Here is a 21,697-nt window from a genome sequence, read left to right as displayed (position 1 = left end):
ATTAGAAATGTAATATAGTTCTGATAACCTAGGTCGCGTACCCCATGTGTAGGGCATTGCAGAAGCTTAAGTATCCATGGTTACGACCACTAGCAGCTAACTAGCTACCTAACTGTCACTATATAAGTGGTTGTAACCATGGATACCTAAGCGACTGCAATGCCCTGCACATTGGGTAAGCGACCTAGGTTATCAGAACTATACTACATTTTTAATTGGAGGTATGTGCTTATATTATTATTACACCTACTACATATTGGGATAGGTTCTTGAAGATGGGAATAATCCCTTAAGTTCCCCACAATGACTATTTGGTGAATTTCTGATGTTACAGATTTTCTGCACCTATTAGCGAAATTAGGTTACTTTTTTATTGCAATTTTGAGTGCGCTTTTTTGCATGCATTTTTATCGCATTTTTCACACCACAGTTTTATCTTTTATTGGTATGTCATGTTTTAATAAACTTGCTTTGTTTTTGATGTTTCCTGGTATTTGGCTTTAACAAAACTTTATTGATGCAGTCATGTGTGCTTTACGTGTGTCTTTAATGCATTTTCATAGTAGAAATGCACTGCGTTTTTTACCAACTGATTTTTTGCCGCTAATGCAATTCTACGGGGAAAATCCTGGAATTTGCGGTGTTTCTATGTAGACTACACTTGGGGATCCTCTGTGCATGAGCATCTCTTGTCTGACTTACACAGAGTGCAGTCCACTGCACTCAAATTTTTCATTATATTTTATTGTACAACACGAATTTTTGGAATTGTGTAATTATCGTATGAAATAAAGTTGATTATTTAATCTCCAAAACAAGGCTCAATTTTTTGGGAAAACTACAAGAACCATCATTCCCTAGAAGCACTCCTATCAAAGTTTTTATCCTCTTACTACTGTATATTGCACTCATCATGTTATATATCACTGAGTACTTACAATTTCTCATTTTCTCAATTTTTCCTGTATGAGTCATCACTGCAAAGTCCCTGGCAGGGGAGGAGTGAGCAGTTGGGTCAAGAGGTGAAGAGGGAGATGACTCATGCAGGGAAAATTGACCTCCTGTTTCTACACAGAGCTTAGAAGGATTCAGCTAGTCAGTTTTTAATCATGTGATGTCATAAACCTGTCGGAAAAAGAGAAGAAGTAACTGAGTAGAAAGGCAAAACGAGCAATTGCAAGTACACAGTGCTGTATAATATGATGACTGCAATATATTAAGAGGATAAAAACTTTGATGTGAGGAGAGCTCCGTTAACACCCATAAACAGAGTCCAAAACACATCAGACAGGATGTAGAAGGGATTTATTTTGGGTGCACAGCAGGTTCAGATCCGGTACACTACTGCTTCCATAATTTTACACATAATTTATTTAATCTGATTATGAGATAGAAATAGATTGATTTGCAGAGTAGTGTCGTTGAGCGAGGCTCATTGAACTGAGCTGTTTCCAGTTTCAGTCTGATAGACTGAAGTTAAGCCTAGAGCCTGTCATACACACGGACACACTTCACGTCTCCCATGGTGCATGTCTGGAAGAAAGAAATAAGATAAGTTATGAGATGTATTGCAATACTTTCTGGAGGTTCTCCGAACTATATATGTACGTATGTCAAAAAAGTGATACTGGTGAGATCTAAGCATTCTGTGCATTGCTTTTATCAGAAAACTGCCCACACATAAACAGTTCATCTGTAATAAAACCCATTGGTCAATATGCAAACTTTGATATGGTTATCAGATTTGGGCAGCACAGTGGCTCAGTGGTCAATACTGTTGTTTTGTAGCACTGGGGCCCTGGATTCAAACCCTACCAACAACAACATCTACTAAAGGTACCTTCACACATAACGATATTGTTAACGATATCGTTGCATTTTGTGACGTAGCAACGATATCGTTAATGAAATCGTTATGTGTGACAGCGACCAACGATCAGGCCCCTGCTGGGAGATCGTTGGTCGCTGAATAAAGTCCAGAACTTTATTTCGTCGCTGGACTCCTGCTGACATCGCTGGATCGGCGTGTGTGACACCGATCCAGCGATGTCTTCACTGGTAACCAGGGTAAACATCGGGTAACTAAGCGCAGGGCCGCGCTTAGTAACCCGATGTTTACCCTGGTTACCATCCTAAAAGTAAAAAAAAACAAACACTACATACTTACCTACAGCCGTCTGTCCTCCAGCGCTGTGCTCTGCACTCCTCCTGTACTGGCTGTGAGCGTCGGTCAGCCGGAAAGCAGAGCGGTGACGTCACCGCTCTGCTTTCCGGCCGCTGTGCTCACACAGACAGTACAGGAGGAGTGCAGAGCACAGCGCTGGAGGACAGACAGCGTTAGGTAAGTATGTACTGTTTGTTTTTTTTTACTTTTAGGATGGTAACCAGGGTAAACATCAGGTTACTAAGCGCGGCCCTGCGCTTAGTTACCCGATGTTTACCCTGGTTACCGGCATCGTTGGTCGCTTGGGAGTGGTCTGTGTGACAGCTCTCCAGCGACCAAACAGCGACGCTGCAGCAATCCGGATCGTTGTCGGTATCGCTGCAGCGTCGCTTAATGTGAAGGGGCCTTAAGAGTTTGTAGGGGTTTCCTCCAAGTTCTACAGTTTCCTCAGACACTCCAAAGACATACTGATAGGGAATGTAGATTGTGAGCCCCAATGGGGACAGTGATGATAATGTCTGTAAAGTGCTGTGGAATATGATGCAAAATAAATATATTTGGCCTTTTATTTGAAACAGGGAAAAGTAAGTAATTTCTTTACGCCATTCCCTTCCTGGAGTGAAATTGTTCCCAATGTTCTAAAAAAAAATCACAAATTCTAAATCTGTCAAAAAGATCACTAAGCTGAAATGAAACCCACAATGGGATGTGTAGGTGTAAAAGGCTTCATAAATATGGTGATGAAATTAAGCTCCATTTACAGCGTGGAAGTAGTGCAACTAATATAAAAAATTCTTCTCATGGCTTTTGTTTGGGTGGATTGTGAGTAATTCTCTTAAAGCACCACTGAAGTGGTGCCACTAATCTAATGTCTCTGCACCAAGTATCTTCTTCCAGCCGCCGTCTTTATCTGTTCTCGGACCCACTCTGGTGGTCTTCTGAAGGTTGTGATCTGCCGGATTGCTCCAGTGTTTGCTATGTGGGTCAGAAGTTACTACTCATTGTCAGTCTATGAGAGCCGGAATGAGGCCAGAACGAGGCTCTCGTAGACTTGCATTGAAAGCTCGTGATCGTTACCTCTGACTTCTGGTCAGTCTAACGTTGTAGTCACAAGATGGATGAGCACGACCAGAGCGCCTCAGGGAAGGGATGAAGACAGTGGCTGGTAATTATAATACCAGGGACAAGGAACTTAGATTAATGGCGCCACTCCTGCCCTGAAGGTCAGCAGAATGTTATCCATCCCTGATATATATAATGCATGTGTATGAGAAGACCAGCTGAGAGTAATTATAAAGGGGCAGTCGCTGAAACGTTGGCAATATTTTACACCATACATCCTACATATAGGCTTTATTTGGTTGGAGCTATGACATAAACAGCGGAAAGGGACTTGAAGTTTGCATGTGAATACCTCCGTATGATCACATTTTCTTCACATGTGTTTATTTCAGTTGATAAAACAGCAGCTAGAAATGTAAGTAGTATGGAATGAGACAAGCCCCCAAAGAGAGGAATGAGACAAGCCCCCAAAGAGAGGAATGAGACAAGCCCCCAAAGAGAGGAATTAGACAAGCCCCCTAAGAGAGGAATTAGACAAGCCCCCTAAGAGAGGAATTAGACAAGCCCCCTAAGAGAGGAATTAGACAAGCCCCCAGAGGGTTTACACTTGGAACGTTGTACATGCCTTCATGAATAAGCACCTTCTTTTTGTATTGCTAATGGTGCATTGCTGTTTTTTTTTTAGGGGGGATGTAAAGCACAAGAACCAAAACTTGGTCTGTGATTGCACCCTCTCAATATGTCAACTTTTTTTTAGCTATATTGGTTCTATTCTCAAAATAGGTGCAATTTTAAATGTAAGTTATGATAATTTCTTTATGTTCTCGTATTGGCTGTTAGACAATTTTCATAAAATCCTAGAAAAGCCCTTTGAATGATTTTCCAATTGACATGTATATAATGCTTAGCTGCTGAAGCCCCTGCTGTTTCATCGCCCCTTATTCACTGCTTCCTTGTTTACAGGTCAACAACAAGGATGTCCAGGGTACAAACATATGCTGCAGCATGGCACTGTCAAACTCAGCATAACCCCTGCGGCCAGTGATTGGCTGCAGCAGTCACATGCTATTGATGGGACAGCACTTCTTACCAGTCTGTACCCAATTTTCTACAAAAATAGACATCCCTTTAAGCTAATTATATATAATGCAAACCAGTATGGAAATCAGGGTTCTGGACAATATTATAAACTTACCACCACCAGCTGTCCATTTCTCAGTTCCCTTTTGATAGTAGTCTCTTTGCCATCCCATTTCTGCACCTGCGTTAGTACTCCATCATCACAAGTAATAATGGTCTGGAAAGAAAACAATATGCAAAGTGATGGCTCATTCTGAAATCCCGGGCGCTCGAGACAATAGACCAGTATGTGATTTGTCTACAGGAGAATAGCCAACAAATGCAAAATCAATTGATAAAGATAACCCTTCGATATACACAATTAACCATAATGTGCTGAATATACAAATATGATTGATGAGCTCTGAAGGGTTATGTAAATGTGAAGGATACTGCATAAAATGTTACTTAATTTCACTTTTTACCATCACTCTGATTCATTTTTCTTTTATAAGATCCTCGGGTTTCAGCATTCCACTACTTCTTTACAAATGTGCATGACTTCAGTGTGTAACCATAGCCTCCTCCTCCATTAGCTGGCCCTCACTCAGCTTATGTGCCCACCTGACCAAGAAGTTGGAGTACCATGTACTGAAAAACGGAATGCCAAGTGGGATGAAATTGTGAAAAAAACAACACAATTCTGCCTTTGTTGTGTTTAGGTTTTACAGTGTTTTTGCGCAGTAAAAATGACCTGGAAACATGATCGTCCAGGTTAATCTGATTATGGCGATATCACACATGCATCAATTTTCTTTTTTAGTTAAGTGTCGAAAAAAATCCAAACCTTGTGAATATTTTTTTTGGCTTTGTGTCTCCATTTTCCAAAACCTGTAACATTTATGTTTTTCTGTTGATGGGGCTGAGTGTGGGCATTTTCTTTGTGCAGTGAGCCAATGTTTTTTCTATGACAATTTTGTGTGCATACTATGCTTAGATTGCTTATTACTACATTTTTTTAGGGATGTGAGGTGACCAAAAAAGTTTAATTATGGCATTTGTATTCTTTTTTTCTCTTTAGATTTAGATTTTCACAGGTCAAACTAATTCAGCAATACCAAACATGTTTTTTTTCACCATTTCTTTTTAACAGTAGAAAAGTGGGATGATTTGAAGTTTTAAATATTTGTTATATTTTTTTAAATGTATTTGTTACACTATTAATCGCCATAAGGAAGTTGAAAATGCGATCATTTGATTCTTTATACTACATACTGCATAGTATTGCAATACATAATGAAAATCTCAGTCTCCTCTATGGTTCAGCCTGTGGCTGAACTTCACAGTAGTACCGACATGACAGTGACCGGGGCCTTCATCAGGTCACCCGACGCCATTGTAACCCATCCATCCCCTGAGATTTATTACAATGCACAAAGCTTCGACGTGTGTTCCATTTAAATGATGCTGTCAGAGATTAAAAGCAGCAATTAAATGGTTAACAGCTTTGTAATAAAGCAAGCATCAGCCATACGTGGAGTTCATGAGCACCCTCCATACATGCTGACCCTTTCCCTGGATATTAATTCACACGCTAAAATGGAAAGGAGTTAAAGGTGTTGTTTCAACCTCAGTAATAGTAAATAATACTGTTAAGTGTTTGGCCAACTTTGCAATTTTAATCTTACTAAAAATCTTCTCCATTCTCAAAAATAGATGGAATTTTAATTTAATTGTTTAATGCTCATTGTTTAGGTTCCTGGCTGCCTCTGAGGTCTAGCAATACGGCCGAACATATGTAGCGCTTACAAGCTCTTGTTAATAGAGCTTGTAAGCACTAGTCTAAGGCTGGTTGAATCACTGGAGCACACGAACTGGCAAGCATTAGTGTCAACGCGCTCCTACAATGCTGCAGAGCATCGGAGAGTGCAGATTTTGGATTGGAGCATACTGTGCTTGGCAAACAGGAAGCCAGGAGCCAGAAGAGCAGTGAGCTCCTGAAGATGAAACTTTAGAGCAACCCTTAAATAATTATAAAAATAACTAGATGGCGGCCCGATTCTAACGCATCGGGTATTCCAGAATATATATATGTATGTATGTATGTATGTATGTATATATACTAGCTATTGAACCCGTTCTACGCCCGGGTGGCGAGCATTTATATTGGTATATTGTCTCCATCATGGTATGTGCTGCTCCATCCAGCGTCCCCATCCTGTCATGCGCTGCTCCATCCTGCGTCCCCATCCTGTCATGTGCTGCTCCATCCTGCGTCCCCATCCTGTCATGCGCTGCTCCATCCTGCGTCCCCATCCTGTCATGTGCTGCTCCATCCTGCGTCCCCATCCTGTCATGTGCTGCTCCATCCTGCGTCCCCATCCTGTCATGTGCTGCTCCATCCTGCGTCCCCATCCTGTCATGCGCTGCTCCATCCTGCGTCCCCATCCTGTCATGTGCTGCTCCATCCTGCGTTCCCTTTCCTGTCATGCGCTGCTCCCATCCTGCGTCCCCATCCTGTCATGCGCTGCTCCCATCCTGCGTCCCCATCCTGTGATGCGCTGCTCCCATCCTGTGATGCGCTGCTCCCATCCTGCGTCCCCATCCTGTCATGTGCTGCTCCATCCTGCGTCCCCATCCTGTCATGCGCTGCTCCATCATGCGTCCCCATCCTGTCATGCGCTGCTCCATCCTGCGTCCCCATCCTTATGTGCTGCTGCATCCTGCGTCCCCATCCTTATGTGCTGCTGCATCCTGCGTCCCCATCCTTATGTGCTGCTGCATACTGCGTCCCCATCCTTATGTGCTGCTCCATCCTGCGTCCCCATCCTTATGTGCTGCTCCATCCTGCGTCCCCATCCTTATGTGCTGCTGCATCCTGCGTCCCCATCCTTATGTGCTGCTGCATCCTGCGTCCCCATCCTTATGTGCTGCTCCATCCTGCGTCCCCATACTGTTATGTGCTGCTCCATCCTGCGTCCCCATCCTTATGTGCTGCTCCATCCTGCGTCCCCATCCTTATGTGCTGCTCCATCCTGCGTCCCCATCCTTATGTGCTGCTCCATCCTGCGTCCCCATCCTTATGTCCTGCTCCATCCTGCGTCCCCATACTGTTATGTGCTGCTCCATCCTGCATCCCCATCCTTATGTGCTGCTCCATCCTGCGTCCCCATCCTTATGTCCTGCTCCATCCTGCGTCCCCATACTGTTATGTGCTGCTCCATCCTGCATCCCCATCCTTATGTCCTGCTCCATCCTGCGTCCCCATCCTTATGTGCTGCTCCATCCTGCGTCCCCATCCTTATGTGCTGCTCCATCCTGCGTCCCCATCCTTATGTCCTGCTCCATCCTGCGTCCCCATCCTTATGTCCTGCTCCATCCTGCGTCCCCATACTGTTATGTGCTGCTCCATCCTGCGTCCCCATCCTTATGTGCTGCTCCATCCTGCGTCCCCATCCTTATGTGCTGCTCCATCCTGCGTCCCCATCCTTATGTGCTGCTCCATCCTGCGTCCCCATCCTTATGTCCTGCTCCATCCTGCGTCCCCATACTGTTATGTGCTGCTCCATCCTGCGTCCCCGTCCTTATGTGCTTCTCCATCCTGCGTCCCCATCCTTATGTCCTGCTCCATCCTGCGTCCCCATACTGTTATGTGCTGCTCCATCCTGCGTCCCCATCCTTATGTCCTGCTCCATCCTGCGTCCCCATCCTTATGTGCTGCTCCATCCTGCGTCCCCATCCTTATGTGCTGCTCCATCCTGCGTCCCCATACTGCCTCTGACCCGCTCGGCGCCGAGTGCTGGGGGGCCTGAGCAGGCGGGGACACCGGCGCGCTGTGGGGGTCAGGTGCCGGTATCGCCGCCAGCTCAGGCCCCCCCAGCACTTACTATACTCACCTGTCCGGCGTTCCATCGCTGAGCGCCGCCATCTTCCCGGTCTCCTGGCTGTGACTGTTCAGTCAGAGGGCGGCGCTGGCACGCATTAAGCGCGTCATCGCGCCCTCTGAACTGAAGGCCACAGACCGAAGACCGGGAAGATGGCGCCGCTCAGCGATGGAACGGGGACAGGTGAATATAGGCCGATACTCACCCTCCTGGCGGTCCCTGCTTCTGCGGTGTTCACACTGAACACACACCGCGATCTCCCGGGAGCGTCGCTCTGTGAGGCCCAGACTGCGCCGGCGCTTGCGCTTGCGCAGTCTATAGAGGCTTCGGACAGAGTGACGCTCCCAGCGTTATATTATAGATATATATATATTTATATATATAGCAGCCACATAGCATATAGCAGAGGCCACGTAACACAGACAGCCACGTAGTATATAGCACAGCCACGTAGTATATAACACAGCCCACGCAGTATATAACACAGCCCACGTAGTATATAACACAGCCCACGTAGTATATAACACAGCCCACATAGTGTATAACACAGCCCACGTAGTGTATAACACAGCCACGTAGTATATAACACTGCCACATAGTATATAACACTGCCCACGTAGTATATAACACTGCCACGTAGTATATAACACAGCCACATAGTATATAACAATGCCCACGTAGTATATAACACTGCCCACGCAGTATATAACACAGCCCACGTAGTATATAACACTGCGCACGTAGTATATAACACAGCCCACATAGTATATGACACAGCACACATAGAATATAACACTGCCACGTAGCATATAACACAGCCCACGTAGTATATAACACTGCCCACATAGCATATAACACAGCCCACGCAGTATATAACACAGCCCACAGTATATAACACTGCGCACATAGTATATAACAGCCCACGCAATATATAGCATCCACGCAGTATATAACACAGCTCACGTAGTATTTAACATTGCCCACGTAGTATATAAAATTGCCCACGTAGTATATAACACAGACCACACAGTATATAACACTGCCCACGTAGTATATAGCAGCCTCGCAGTATATAACACAGCCCAAGTACTATATAGCACTGTGGGCACCACATACCTGTTAAAAAAAGAATGAAAATAAACAATAGTTATATACTAACCCTCCGACATCCAGCGAAGCTGTCCCTATGCGCCAGCTTCCGTTCCCTGCGATGCATTGCGAAATTACTCAGATGACTTAGCAGTCTCGCAAGACCGCTACGTCATCATCTCGCAAGAACGCAATGCAAGGCCCGGAGCATTGCGATAAGCAGGAAAGGCGACAGAAGGCGAGTATGTCATGATTTTTTTTTTCTTATTTTTAACATTGGATCTTTTTACTATTGATGCTGCATGTGCAGCATCAATAGTAAAAAGTTGGTCACACAGGGTTAATAGCAGCGTTAATGGACTGCATTACACCGCGGCATAACGTGGTATAACGCAGGCATTAACCCTGTGTGAGCGTTGACTGGAGGTGGCACTGACGGAGAGTAGGAAGGGGCGAATTCACGGCCGGACTGTGCCCGTCGCTGACCAATCAGCCGCGACCAATCAGCGACGCGGGATTTCCGTGACAGAGACAGACAAACAAACAGAAGGAAGTACCACTTAGGGTACCGTCACACTATACCATTTCGATCGCTACGACGGTACGATTCGTGACGTTCCAGCGATATCGTTACGATATCGCTGTGTCTGACACGCAGCAGCGATCAGGGATCCTGCTGAGAATCATACGTCGTAGCAGATCGTTATGGCTACGTTCACACTAGCGTTCGGCTAGTGTGCGTCGCGCTAGCGTCGGGCGACGCAGCGGCGACGCACGCGTCATGCGCCCCTATGTTTAACATGGGGGATGCATGCGTTTTTGCTTGTTGCGTTTTCCGACACGTGCGTCTTTTTTGACCCTAGCGTCGGACCAAGAAAACGCAACAAGTTGCATTTTTCTTGCGTCCGATTTTCGTCAAAAAATGCCGCACGCGTCGAAAAACGCAGCGTTTTTGCGTGCGTTTGCACGCATTTTTCGGTGCGTTGTGTCGCCGACGCAGCGGCGCACAACGCTAGTGTGAACGTAGCCTTAGAACTTTCTTTCATGGCTGGATCTCCCACTGTCATCGCTAGATCGGTGTGTGTGACACCGATCTAGCGATCTAGCGATGCGATCCAGCGATGCGTTCGCTTGTAACCAGGGTAAACATCGGGTTACTAAGCGCAGGGCCGCGCTTAGTAACCCGATGTTTACCCTGGTTACAAGCGTAAAACTAAAAAAAAACAAACAGCACATACTTACATTCTGGTGTCTGTCAGGTCCCTTGCCGTCTGCTTCCCGCACTGTGACTGCCGGCCGTAAAGTGAAAGCAGAGCACAGCGGCTGTGCTTTCACTTTCACTTTACGGCCGGCAGTCAGTGAGTGCGGGAAGCAGACGGCAAGGGACCTGACGGACACCAGAATGTAAGTATGTACTGTTTGGTTTTTTTAGTTTTACGCTTGTAACCAGGGTAAACATCGGGTTACTAAGCGCGGTCCTGCGCTTAGTTACCCGATATTTACCCTGGTTACCCAGGGACCTCGGCATCGTTGGTCGCTGGAGAGCTGTCTGTGTGACAGCTCCCCAGCGACCACACTACGATTTACCTACGATCACGGCCAGGTCGTATCGCTGGTCGTGATCGTAGGTAAATCGTATAGTGTGACGGTACCCTTAGACGATTATATAGTAGATATTGTTTGATTATGATACAATACTTATTGCTTCTATACTGTATATCTGACTGCCAAACATTTCCGTACTATACATCTATATTATATTACATGTATGCTACTAGTGCACATAATAAAAGTCTTCAAAGTTTATTCATGTAAAAAAACACTCAATTTCAAATCCTAATGAAATCTACTTGTGTATAAATTTGGTAAGTATTCACAGAATATTCAAAATGTGATTCCTATAAACTACGGTGCATGCCCAAAATTGCTGTTGCGAAGACTGTTGTTCTATGAATTTAAGGGTCAGTGCCTCATCTTCCAAAATGTTTCACCAAATGCCAAGGTTCATCAGGGGCTTGAATAAATGGCAATGACCTTATAGCCCCTGATGAAGTCAGGTGTTTGGTTAAACATATTTGGGAGGCATTTTTTACCTTTTCATTTACTAAGCCAAGGTTCTACTTCTTAATAGCAATTCCAGGCATGAACTGAAGTCATTACAAAGGCATTGTGGCAAGTTATAGAGTGAATGGGAGTACTTACGGAATTTATACACAACTAATGGACTAGTAGATTTCAACGGGATTGAATGCCTTAAATATAATATATATAATTCTGTATAGTTTTTTATTTTACCTCTTCAATCAAGAGCACCCACCCACCCACAAACAACCATGAAGCTCCTGAAGATAAAGCTTATGTGTGAAAGATACCTTTTAGCCCCATAAAGTGAAGCACTATAGTACTCCTCTTATTTTCATTCAATCACATTTATGACTAAAATGTAAAACAGCCTTCATAAACTTCACCATGAAAGCAACAATTAAGATGTGGAATTTTATTTTCTTCAGTTTTTCTTAAACTCTCATCCATTGTTGGAGCGAGCTTCTGAAGTTTATCCTTACCCTTGTGTTCCTGCTATCTGCTGTGGTCTCGTCAAACTCTTCTCCAAGCCTGAACCTCACCTCGGTAGTTTTTAGGCTGCTCTCTGTTTTAAGGCAGATCTCGTCGCCATTTTTAGAAATGACAACATTTGGCTTTGCCATGGCACCGGCTTTTCTTGTGGCAAAGCCAACTCCTGTAAAGCAAAGAATGTGATGTTGTCGATGAGAAATCCTCTGAACAAACGGACAACTATGACTATTATATTTCCTTTTGTACTCTCGTAGCCATTGTACTGGTTTCTACCTAATTTCATTTTTTAACCAACTTGTAAACCAGATGACAAAATAATAAAGTGTAAGAACTAATAAATGAGCTCAGCATGCAGCATATGTGTACGATGAGAACTCTACGGCCAACAACAATGACAACTATGCTGAGATGAAGAAATACAGTAGGCCACATTCACACGTTCAGTATTTGGTCAGTATTTTACATCAGTGTCTGAAAGCCAAGACCAGGAGTGGGTGAAAAAGGAAGAAGTGGTGACGTGTTTTTATTATACTTTTCCTCTGATTGTTCCACTCCTGGTAATAAATACTGATGTCAAATACTGACCAAATACTGAACGTGTGAATGTGGCCTATAGCAAAATATCAGCAATGAAAGAAGTTATTAGCAGTAATCCTATAATAATTTGCCCATTCACACATTCACGTTGTCTGCCAACTTCATTAATAAAAAAAAAACTGTTGCACTATTCTTGCCAGAAAAAAAATACTGTAACCCTAATGGAAACCGGAAGTTCCCCACTATATGTCAATAAGATCCAGGATTTTTTTATCCATTATGGCTGACTATAATGGAGTCCGTCTGGTTTCTTTTAAGATGTGCATTATTTTACCAGATGAAAAGGTATTCTGCATCATGGCGTCCGGTATTGTTAATCTAAGATGGAGTCTCGATGCAATGAAATGTCAATGAATCTTCAGTTTTACAATTAGTAAAAATTGCAGTGTAAAACAACACAATTGTAAATTCAGCTTACAGTCAGTTCCCAAATTCAACATTTCTGCTTTTAAATTATGCAAATATTATATATTTATATATATATATATATATATATATCTATAATATAACGCTGGGAGCGTCACTCTGTCCGAAGCCTTTATAGACTGCGCAGGCGCGACGCTCCTAGCGTTACATTATAGAGTGTCAGGAAAAAAAAATGGCGCCGGCAGGCGCGGACTGCCGGGAGCAGGGGGTCGGGAGCAGGGGGACACCTTGCACATATTTGCGCCCTGATTATGCTGTGGCACTTCATGCCACAGCAATTTGTTACTTACGCCATTCCTTTGCCATTTTCTTGGTCCTCCTGCTGCCGGAATCGGCGCCTGCGCAGTCTGCACTTTCCGGCGCCATTTTCTTGAAGACACACTGCAGTGTGTCTTCAAGAAAATGGCGCCGAAAAGCGCGGACTGCACAGGCGCCGATTCCGGCAGCAGGAGGACCAAGAAAATGGCGGCGGAACGGAATCAGGTAGCGTGTGCACAGGATCCCACCCTCATTACGCTGTGGCACTTCATGCCCCAGCGATTTCTTAATTTTAGGCCCCCTGACTCCGGGCCATGAATTTCTCCCTGTTCCTGCAATCGGCGCATGCGCAGTCCGTGCTTTCCGGCGCCATTTTGTTGGAAACCTCAGTGTGTCTTCAAGAAAATGGCGCCGGAAAGCGCAGACTGTGCAGGCGCCGATTCCTGAAGCAGCAGCAGTGTACGGGGCATATAATATGGAGCATCTTATGGGGGCCATAAAGCTTTATGGAGCAGTGTACGGGGCATATACTATGGAGCATCTTATGGGGGCCATAAACCTTTATGGAGCAGTGTACGGGGCATATACTATGGAGCATCTTATGGGGGCCATAAACCTTTATGGAGCAGTGTACGGGGCATATACTATGGAGCATCTTATGGGGGCCATAAACCTTTATGGAGCAGCGTATGGGGCATATGGATGGGAGCAGCAAATTAAAGAACCTTTGGCGCAGGATGGGAGCAGCACATGGCAGAACGGGGGCGCAGGATGGGAGCAGCACATGACAGAATAGGGCAGCACATGACAGAACGGGGGTGCAGGATGGCAGCAGCACATGACAGAACGGGGGTGCAGGATGGAAGCAGCACATGACAGAATGGGGGCGCAGGATGGGAGCAGCACATAACAGAACGGGGGCGCAGGATGGGAGCAGCAAATGACAGAATGGAGGCGCAGGATGGGTGCAGCACATGTCAGAATGGGGGCGCAGGATGGGTGCAGCACATGACAGAATGGGGACGCAGGATGGAGCAGCACATGACAGGATGGGGGCGCAGGATGGAGCAGCACATGACAGGATGGGGGCGCAGGATGGAGCAGCTCATGACAGGATGGGGACACAGGATGGAGCAGCACATGACAGGATGGGGACGCAGGATGGAGCAGCACATACCAGGATGGAGACCATATACCAATATAAATGCTCGCCACCCGGGCGTAGAATGGGTTCAATAGCTAGTATATATAATATTTAACATATATCACAAGTACCAGTGCAAATACACATCACTCTAATAATCACAAAATTATAAAAGAAAGCTAAATGGATTGGTCAAGCTTCAATGAAAAAGTTAACCTTCCACTCCATTACTGTGCAGGTGTGTGTTATGTATCATTAAGACGTACATATTTCTTGCACGGGTTACATCTGCGGTTTTCACGGATAACACTTGTACCTATTATAGTCTATAGAGCTGTTCACATGTCTCTACATTTTTGCGAACCGAGTGGTCTGCAAAAAACGATCACAAAGACATGTTCGAATTTGACCAATCTCATCAACGCAAGTCTATGGATCTGTGAAAAACTGGACAGAAGGCAGTTGATTTCCATGTACTGTCCGTTTTTTCAGGACTGTTTGAAGCTAGAGAAACTCCCATCAGTGTTTTTTTCATCCAAGAAAAACTGACGAAACTCTGATTAAAAAAACACTGATAGATCTCAGACCATTTTTTTTTGAGCCCAAGAGAAATTACTGACGTCTGAATGAGCCCTCAGAAGCCACTTCAGGCTGAGAGCAAATTTGCAAAATTTTGCTGCGAGTTTTGTTACCGCCCCCTGACGAAGCCGACGTGAAACGCGCGTTGGGGCTGCATGGTATGGACCCTCTGAAACTGCAAAAATGGTAAGGAACCCAAGGTTGGGGAGGTATTTATAATGATGAGATATTTGTGATTTTGGACTCCTCTATGGACCTATATACTAGATATATTTACCACCCTGTCCTGGTGTCTTTCTCCCATCTACTTATAAAGCACGGAGACTTTACTATTGAATATGTATGCAGCAGTATTAGGAGGTCACACTGTTTTTGTTCTATCTTGTTTTCCTCGCTGAACATGTAATAACCTTGTGATATGGTATTTCAAATGTACTTTTTGTCTTTGATATAGTATGTAATAAACGTATACCTTTTTATGCTATTCTGGATATGTGCTCCATTTTTCTTTGGGTATGAAAATTTTGTTGCAAAATGTCAGCGACTGACCCATTCATGCATGGAAATTGCAGAAATCTATGTATTTACTGCCAAAAAAAGACATGCTCAAAATGGAGAATAGAGAATAAGCCACTGCCAAGACACCGTTGGCATTGTCTTATCTCCCCTGACGGTTAAAGGATTGGCTATGCTGAAATCCAACAGCCCTATCCCCATACACATTAGACATTTGCAATATTAATGTGATGTGTAATGCCACACAATAACTCAGAGATTTTTTTTTAAAGCCCATGATCACTGCTTTCTCACGTAGTGGGGGAGATTTAAAATTGTCTATGCTACCTATAGCAACCAATCACCGAGCAGCTTTCATTTTGTATTCTGCTGTTTAGAAATGAGAGCTGCGCTCTGATTGGTTACAATGGACAATGAGACACTTCCATAAATCGCCTCCACTATAATCACTTCTGAGAACTTCCAGGATCATTTCTAAATATATAGTCGAATAATACTGGAAACTGTTAAATTAATGTGTAACAAGTAGATTTAATAACCAATTCAAATTATTAAAAAAAAAACAAAAACGCGTGTCTCTACGTTAAGGTTTAGTACACTCCTGGGCACACTTCTCAGGAAGAAATTATAGAGTTAATACTAGCGGTAACAAAAACTATTAATCCAAGTGAAATCCTCATTATTACCGGTATGTGCTTTTAACGCTTTCTTTTCCAGAGTCTTCAGCTTAAAGAGAAAGTGATGCACCTGTGTACACAGCACCCGACAGGTGATCATATATGGTTACCTGCAGCGGAGCATCCTTACTTACCTAGACACTGCATGTATTCATCGAAGCCCTGGCTGTCGCACAGCTTCCAAGTGCCTACAAACTGGTCCACCATGATGAGTGATTGCTGGAGGGGATGCAGTGCTCAGCACAGAGGTGTGGAGGGTGCTGAGGGCAGCACTGGGGGCGCCTGCCCTTATAAAGTGGCTGCACTCTGAGCTGAGGACCAGTGCACTGGGAGGGCTGGCGGTGACGTCAGTGGATCACTTCACTATTCCCTCCCCAGACTCTGTCATTGTAAAGACCAGCTCAGCTGTTTCACATTGCTCTGGCTGACAGCCAGAGATGAGATGGCGAAATGTGGGTAAAGGGGATGCTTCCCGTGCTCCGACACATGGCAGCAATAGTGATTAGCTCAGCCTGGGCAGAGATGGCTGTTTATGTGATCGCATTTATCTGGATGGAACCTGAGGAATGTTCCAGCGATCACTGACGGCACCAAGAAAGCGACATCTGCAGCTCTACAAGTTTCAGCTTTTATACAATTCCCTAAAAGTTGCATTTATGCAAATACCAATTTTAGGAACTACATTATTCGCTGGTTTTTTTTCCTAGTATAGACCAGGGGTGTCAAACTGCATTCCTCGAGGGCTGCAAACAGGTCATGTTTTCAGGATTTCCTTGTACTGCACAGGTGATAATTTAATCACCTGCACAAATAATGAGTTGGTGATTAAATTATCACCTGTGCAATACAAGGAAATCCTGAAAACATGACCTGTTTGCAGCCCTCGAGGAATGCAGTTTGACACCCCTGGTATTGACTTCTGAGTGGCAGTGTGGGGAACTAAGACGGCACAAAAGTTTTGAGGTGTAGGAAGGACAGCAACAATTGGAAAATGATTTACTTAATAACACAGACGAGTAGCTAACCTTAGAGTGGTTGTCTCCTTTTAAAGATTATTGCTCACCCTCACTCACCGTAGCTTTTATTCACCCTGCCAGGGAGCAATTCTGTACACAGCCTCATCGAAGTCAGCACTTGACCCCAGGAGGGTGAGTAAAAGCTCCATTTGTTTGTTGCCTCATTGAGCTTTTGAATGGGAATCAATCATTTTAAGTCATTGTCCCTGAAATTCAGGGTCAGGAAAGAAAATTAGCTTTTTAGGGTAGACTGTGTCATACATTATGGTTGTACCTACAAGTGCTTCTCACAAAATTAGAATATCATCAAAAAGTTAATTTATTTCAGTTCTTCGATACAAAAAGTGAAACTCATATATTACATAGAGTCATTACAAGCAGAGTGATCTATTCTCAAGTGTATATTTCTGTTGATGATTATGGCTTACAGCCAATGAAAACCCAAAAGTGATTATCTCTGTAAATTCGAATACTTTATAACACCAGCTTGGAAAATGGTTTAAAAATCCGAAGTGTTGGCCTACTGAAATGTATGTTCAGTAAATGCACTCAATACTTGGTCGGGGCTCCTTTTGCATCAATTACTGCATCAATGCGGCGTGGTATGTAGGCGATCATCCTGTGGCACTGCTGAGGTGTAATTGCTTTGATAGCAGCCTTCAGCTCGTCTGCATTGTTGGGTCTGATGTCTCTCATCTTCCTCTTGATGTGAATACTTTTCTGCCCAATGATGACAGAAGTATTCTGGGAGTGATACCTTTATTGGCTAAGCAGAAAATAATATGTTTGCAAGCTTTCAGAGCACAGAGGCTCTTTCTTCAGGCAAGATTACAGATAGATCGAAGTATTCACATCGATTTTTCTGGCTAACACGGTACCACAATACAATTTGTTATTGTACATCATCTTCCTCTTGACAATTCCACATAGATTCTCTATGGGGTTAAGGTCAGGCGAGTTTGCTGGCCAATGAAGCACAGTGATACTGTTGTTTGTAAACCAGGTATTGGTACTTTTGGCCGTGTGGACAGGTGCCAAGTCCTGCTGGAGAACGACATTTCCATCTCCAAAAAGCTTGTCGGCAGACGGAAGCATGAAGTGCTCTAAAATTTCCTGGTAGATGGCTGCACTGACTTTGGTCTTGATAAAACACCGTGGACCTACACCAGCAGATGACATGGCTCCCCAAACCATCACTGATTGTGGAAACTTCACACTAGACCTCAAGCAGCTTGGATTGTGGCCTCTCCACTCTTCCTCCAGACTCTGGGACCTTTTATTTCCAAATGAAATGCAAAATTTACTTTCATCTGAAAACACCTTGGACCACTGAGCAACAGTCCAGTTCTTTTTCTCCTTGGCCCAGGTAAGATGCTTCTGGCGTTGTCTATTGGACATGAGTGGCTTCACACAAGGAATGCGACACTTGTAGCCCATGTCCTGGGTACGCCTGTGTGTGGTGGCTCTTGAAGCAATGACTCCAGCAGCAGTCCACTCCTTGTGAATCTCCCCCATATTTTTGAATGGCCTTTTCTTAACAATCCTTTCAAGGCTGCAGTTATCCCGGTTGCTTGTGCACCTTTTTCTACAACAATTTTTCCTTCCACTCAACTTTCCATTAATATGCTTGGATACAGCATTCTGTGAATAGCCAGCTTCTTTAGCAATGACCTTTTGTGGCTTACCCTCCTTGTGGAGTGTGTCAATGACTGCCTTCTGGACATCTGTCAAGTCAGCAGTCTTCCCCATAACTGTGGAGCCTACTGAAACAGACTAAAGTACCTTAGTCACGTAGTATATAGCCCAGCCACATAGTTCGCATCGGGTATTCTAGAATATGCATGTCCACGTAGTATATTGCCCAGCCACGTAGTATATTGCACAGCCACATAGTATATTGCACAGCCCACATAGTATATTGCCCAACCACGTAGTATATTGCCCAGTCACGTAGTATATTGCCCAGTCACATAGTATATTGCCCAGTCACGTAGTATATTGCCCAGGCACGTAGTATATTGCCCAGTCACGTAGTATATTTCCCAGCCACATAGTTCGCATCGGGTATTCTAGAATATGCATGTCCACATAGTAAATTGCACAGCCACGTAGTATATTGCCCAGTCACATAGTATATTGCCCAGTCACGTAGTATATTGCCCAGCCACGTAGTATGTTGCCCAGTCACGTAGTATGTTGCCCAGTCACGTAGTATATTGCCCAGGCATGTAGTATATTGCCCAGTCACGTAGTATATAGCCCAGCCACATAGTTCGCATCGGGTATTCTAGAATATGCATGTCCACGTAGTATATAGCCCAGCCACGTAGTATATTGCACAGCCACGTAGTATATTGCACAGCCACGTAGTATATTGCACAGCGACTGAGTATATTGCACAGTGACGAAGTATATTGTCCAGCCACATAGTATATTGCCCAGGAATGTAGTATATTGCCCAGTCACATAGTATATTGCCCAGTCACCTAGTATATTGCCCAGCCACGTAGTATATTGCACAACGACGGAGTATATTGCACAGCGACGGAGTATATTGCACAGCCACATAGTATATTGCCCAGTCACGTAGTATATTGCCCAGGCACGTAGTATATTGCCCAGTCAGGTAGTATATTGCCCAGCCACATAGTATATTGCACAGCGACGGAGTATACAGCACAGAGCCACGTAGTATAGAGACTTTAAAAAAAATAAACATATACTCACCTTCCAAAGGCCCATTGAAGTCCTGCTATACTCACCATCCGCCGCTATTCCCGCTCCTCGGGACGCTCCCGGGACTGCTCCATTGCAAACATCAGCTTCCGGTCCCAAGGCTGGTGTGATGACGTCGCGGTCACATGACTGTGACGTCACGGCAGGTCCTTGTCGCACACCAGCCCTGAGACTGGAAGCTGCCGCTTGCAATGGAGCGGTCCCGAGAGCGTCCCGAGGAGCGGGAAAGGCGGCGGAGGGTGAGTATAGCAGGTTTTTTGTTTTTTTTATTGTTAACATGACATATTTTTACTATTGATGCCGCATAGGCAGCATCAATAGTAAATAGTTGGGGACACACATGGTTAATAGCAGTGGTAACGGAGTGCGTTACACCACGGGCCGTTACCGCATGCAATTAACCGTGTGTGAGTGGTGAGTGGAGGGGATTACGGAGCGGGCGCCGGGCAGTGAGTGCAGGGGAGTAGGGGAGGGACTAATCGAACTGTGCCCGTCGCTGATTGGTCCCGGCAGGCATGACAGGCAGCCGAGACCAATCAGCGGATGAATAACCGTGACAGAAGGACAGACAGACGGAAGTACCCCTTAGACAATTATATAGTAGATATATATTTATATTGGGGAACCTTAATATGATTTTTGGTTGCATTGTGTAAAATGATAGTTTACGCTGGTCCTGACATTTCTACTGTTCATTGCAAAGAAATGAATTAATGAACTGTTATTTACATCAGGCACCATCACATATTTCTTGCCTTTTATACATTTTTCCAGCTGGAGTGGTGTTGGAATTGGAATGGTTTTCTAAGAATCCTGTGTCCACTTAAATAGCAGCAATCACTGTCAATATACAGTGGGGCAAAAAAGTATTTAGTCAGTGAGCAATAGTGCAAGTTCCACCACTTAAAAAGATGAGAGGCGTCTGTAATTTACATCATAGGTAGACCTCAACTATGGGAGACAAACTGAGAAAAAAAAATCCAGAAAATTACATTGTCTGCTTTTTTATCATTTTTTTTGCATATTATGGTGGAAAATAAGTATTTGGTCAGAAACAAACAATCAAGATTTCTGGCTCTCACAGACCTGTAACTTCTTCTTTAAGAGTCTCCTCTTTCCTCCACTCATTACCTGTAGTAATGGCACCTGTTTAAACTTGTTATCAGTATAAAAAGACACCTGTGCACACCCTCAAACAGTCTGACTCCAAACTCCACTATGGTGAAGACCAAAGAGCTGTCAAAGGACACCAGAAACAAAATTGTAGCCCTGCACCAGGCTGGGAAGACTGAATCTGCAATAGCCAACCAGCTTGGAGTGCAGAAATCAACAGCGGGAGCAATAATTAGAAAATGGAAGACATACAAGACCACTGATAATCTCCCTCGATCTTGGGCTCCACGCAAAATCCCACCCCGTGGGGTCAGAATGATCACAAGAACGGTGAGCAAAAATCCCAGAACCACGCGGGGGGACCTAGTGAATGAACTGCAGAGAGCTGGGACCAATGTAACAAGGCCTACCATAAGTAACACACTACGCCACCATGGACTCAGATCCTGCAGTGCCAGACGTGTCCCACTGCTTAAGCCAGTACATGTCCGGGCCCGTCTGAAGTTTGCTAGAGAGCATTTGGATGATCCAGAGGAGTTTTGGGAGAATGTCCTATGGTCTGATGAAACCAAACTGGAACTGTTTGGTAGAAACACAACTTGTCGTGTTTGGAGGAAAAATAATACTGAGTTGCATCCATCAAACACCATACCTACTGTAAAGCATGGTGGTGGAAACATCATGCTTTGGGGCTGTTTATCTGCAAAGGGGCCAGGACGACTGATCCGGGTACATGAATGAATGAATGGGGCCATGTATTGTGAGATTTTGAGTGCAAACCTCCTTCCATCAGCAAGGGCATT

The 21,697-nt window shown here is 44.5% G+C and overlaps 1 protein-coding gene across 1 annotated transcript; it reads right to left on the bottom strand.

Moving 5' to 3' along the window:
• Positions 1–1,288: 1,288 nt before the first annotated feature.
• LOC138642919 (fatty acid-binding protein, adipocyte-like) lies at positions 1,289–16,339 on the bottom strand. Its single transcript, XM_069731530.1, has 4 exons — positions 16,164–16,339; positions 11,823–11,995; positions 4,422–4,523; positions 1,289–1,533 (listed from the first exon to the last, which is right to left on the bottom strand). The coding sequence occupies exons 1-4, from the start codon at positions 16,234–16,236 to the stop codon at positions 1,483–1,485; spliced, it is 399 nt and encodes a 132-aa protein (XP_069587631.1). The 5' UTR covers positions 16,237–16,339; the 3' UTR covers positions 1,289–1,482.
• Positions 16,340–21,697: the final 5,358 nt, after the last annotated feature.

This window comes from Ranitomeya imitator, chromosome 6 (genome assembly GCF_032444005.1).
Source record: "Ranitomeya imitator isolate aRanImi1 chromosome 6, aRanImi1.pri, whole genome shotgun sequence".
NCBI classification, from domain to species: domain Eukaryota; kingdom Metazoa; phylum Chordata; class Amphibia; order Anura; family Dendrobatidae; genus Ranitomeya; species Ranitomeya imitator.
This window is presented reverse-complemented; position numbering and strand designations above follow the sequence as displayed.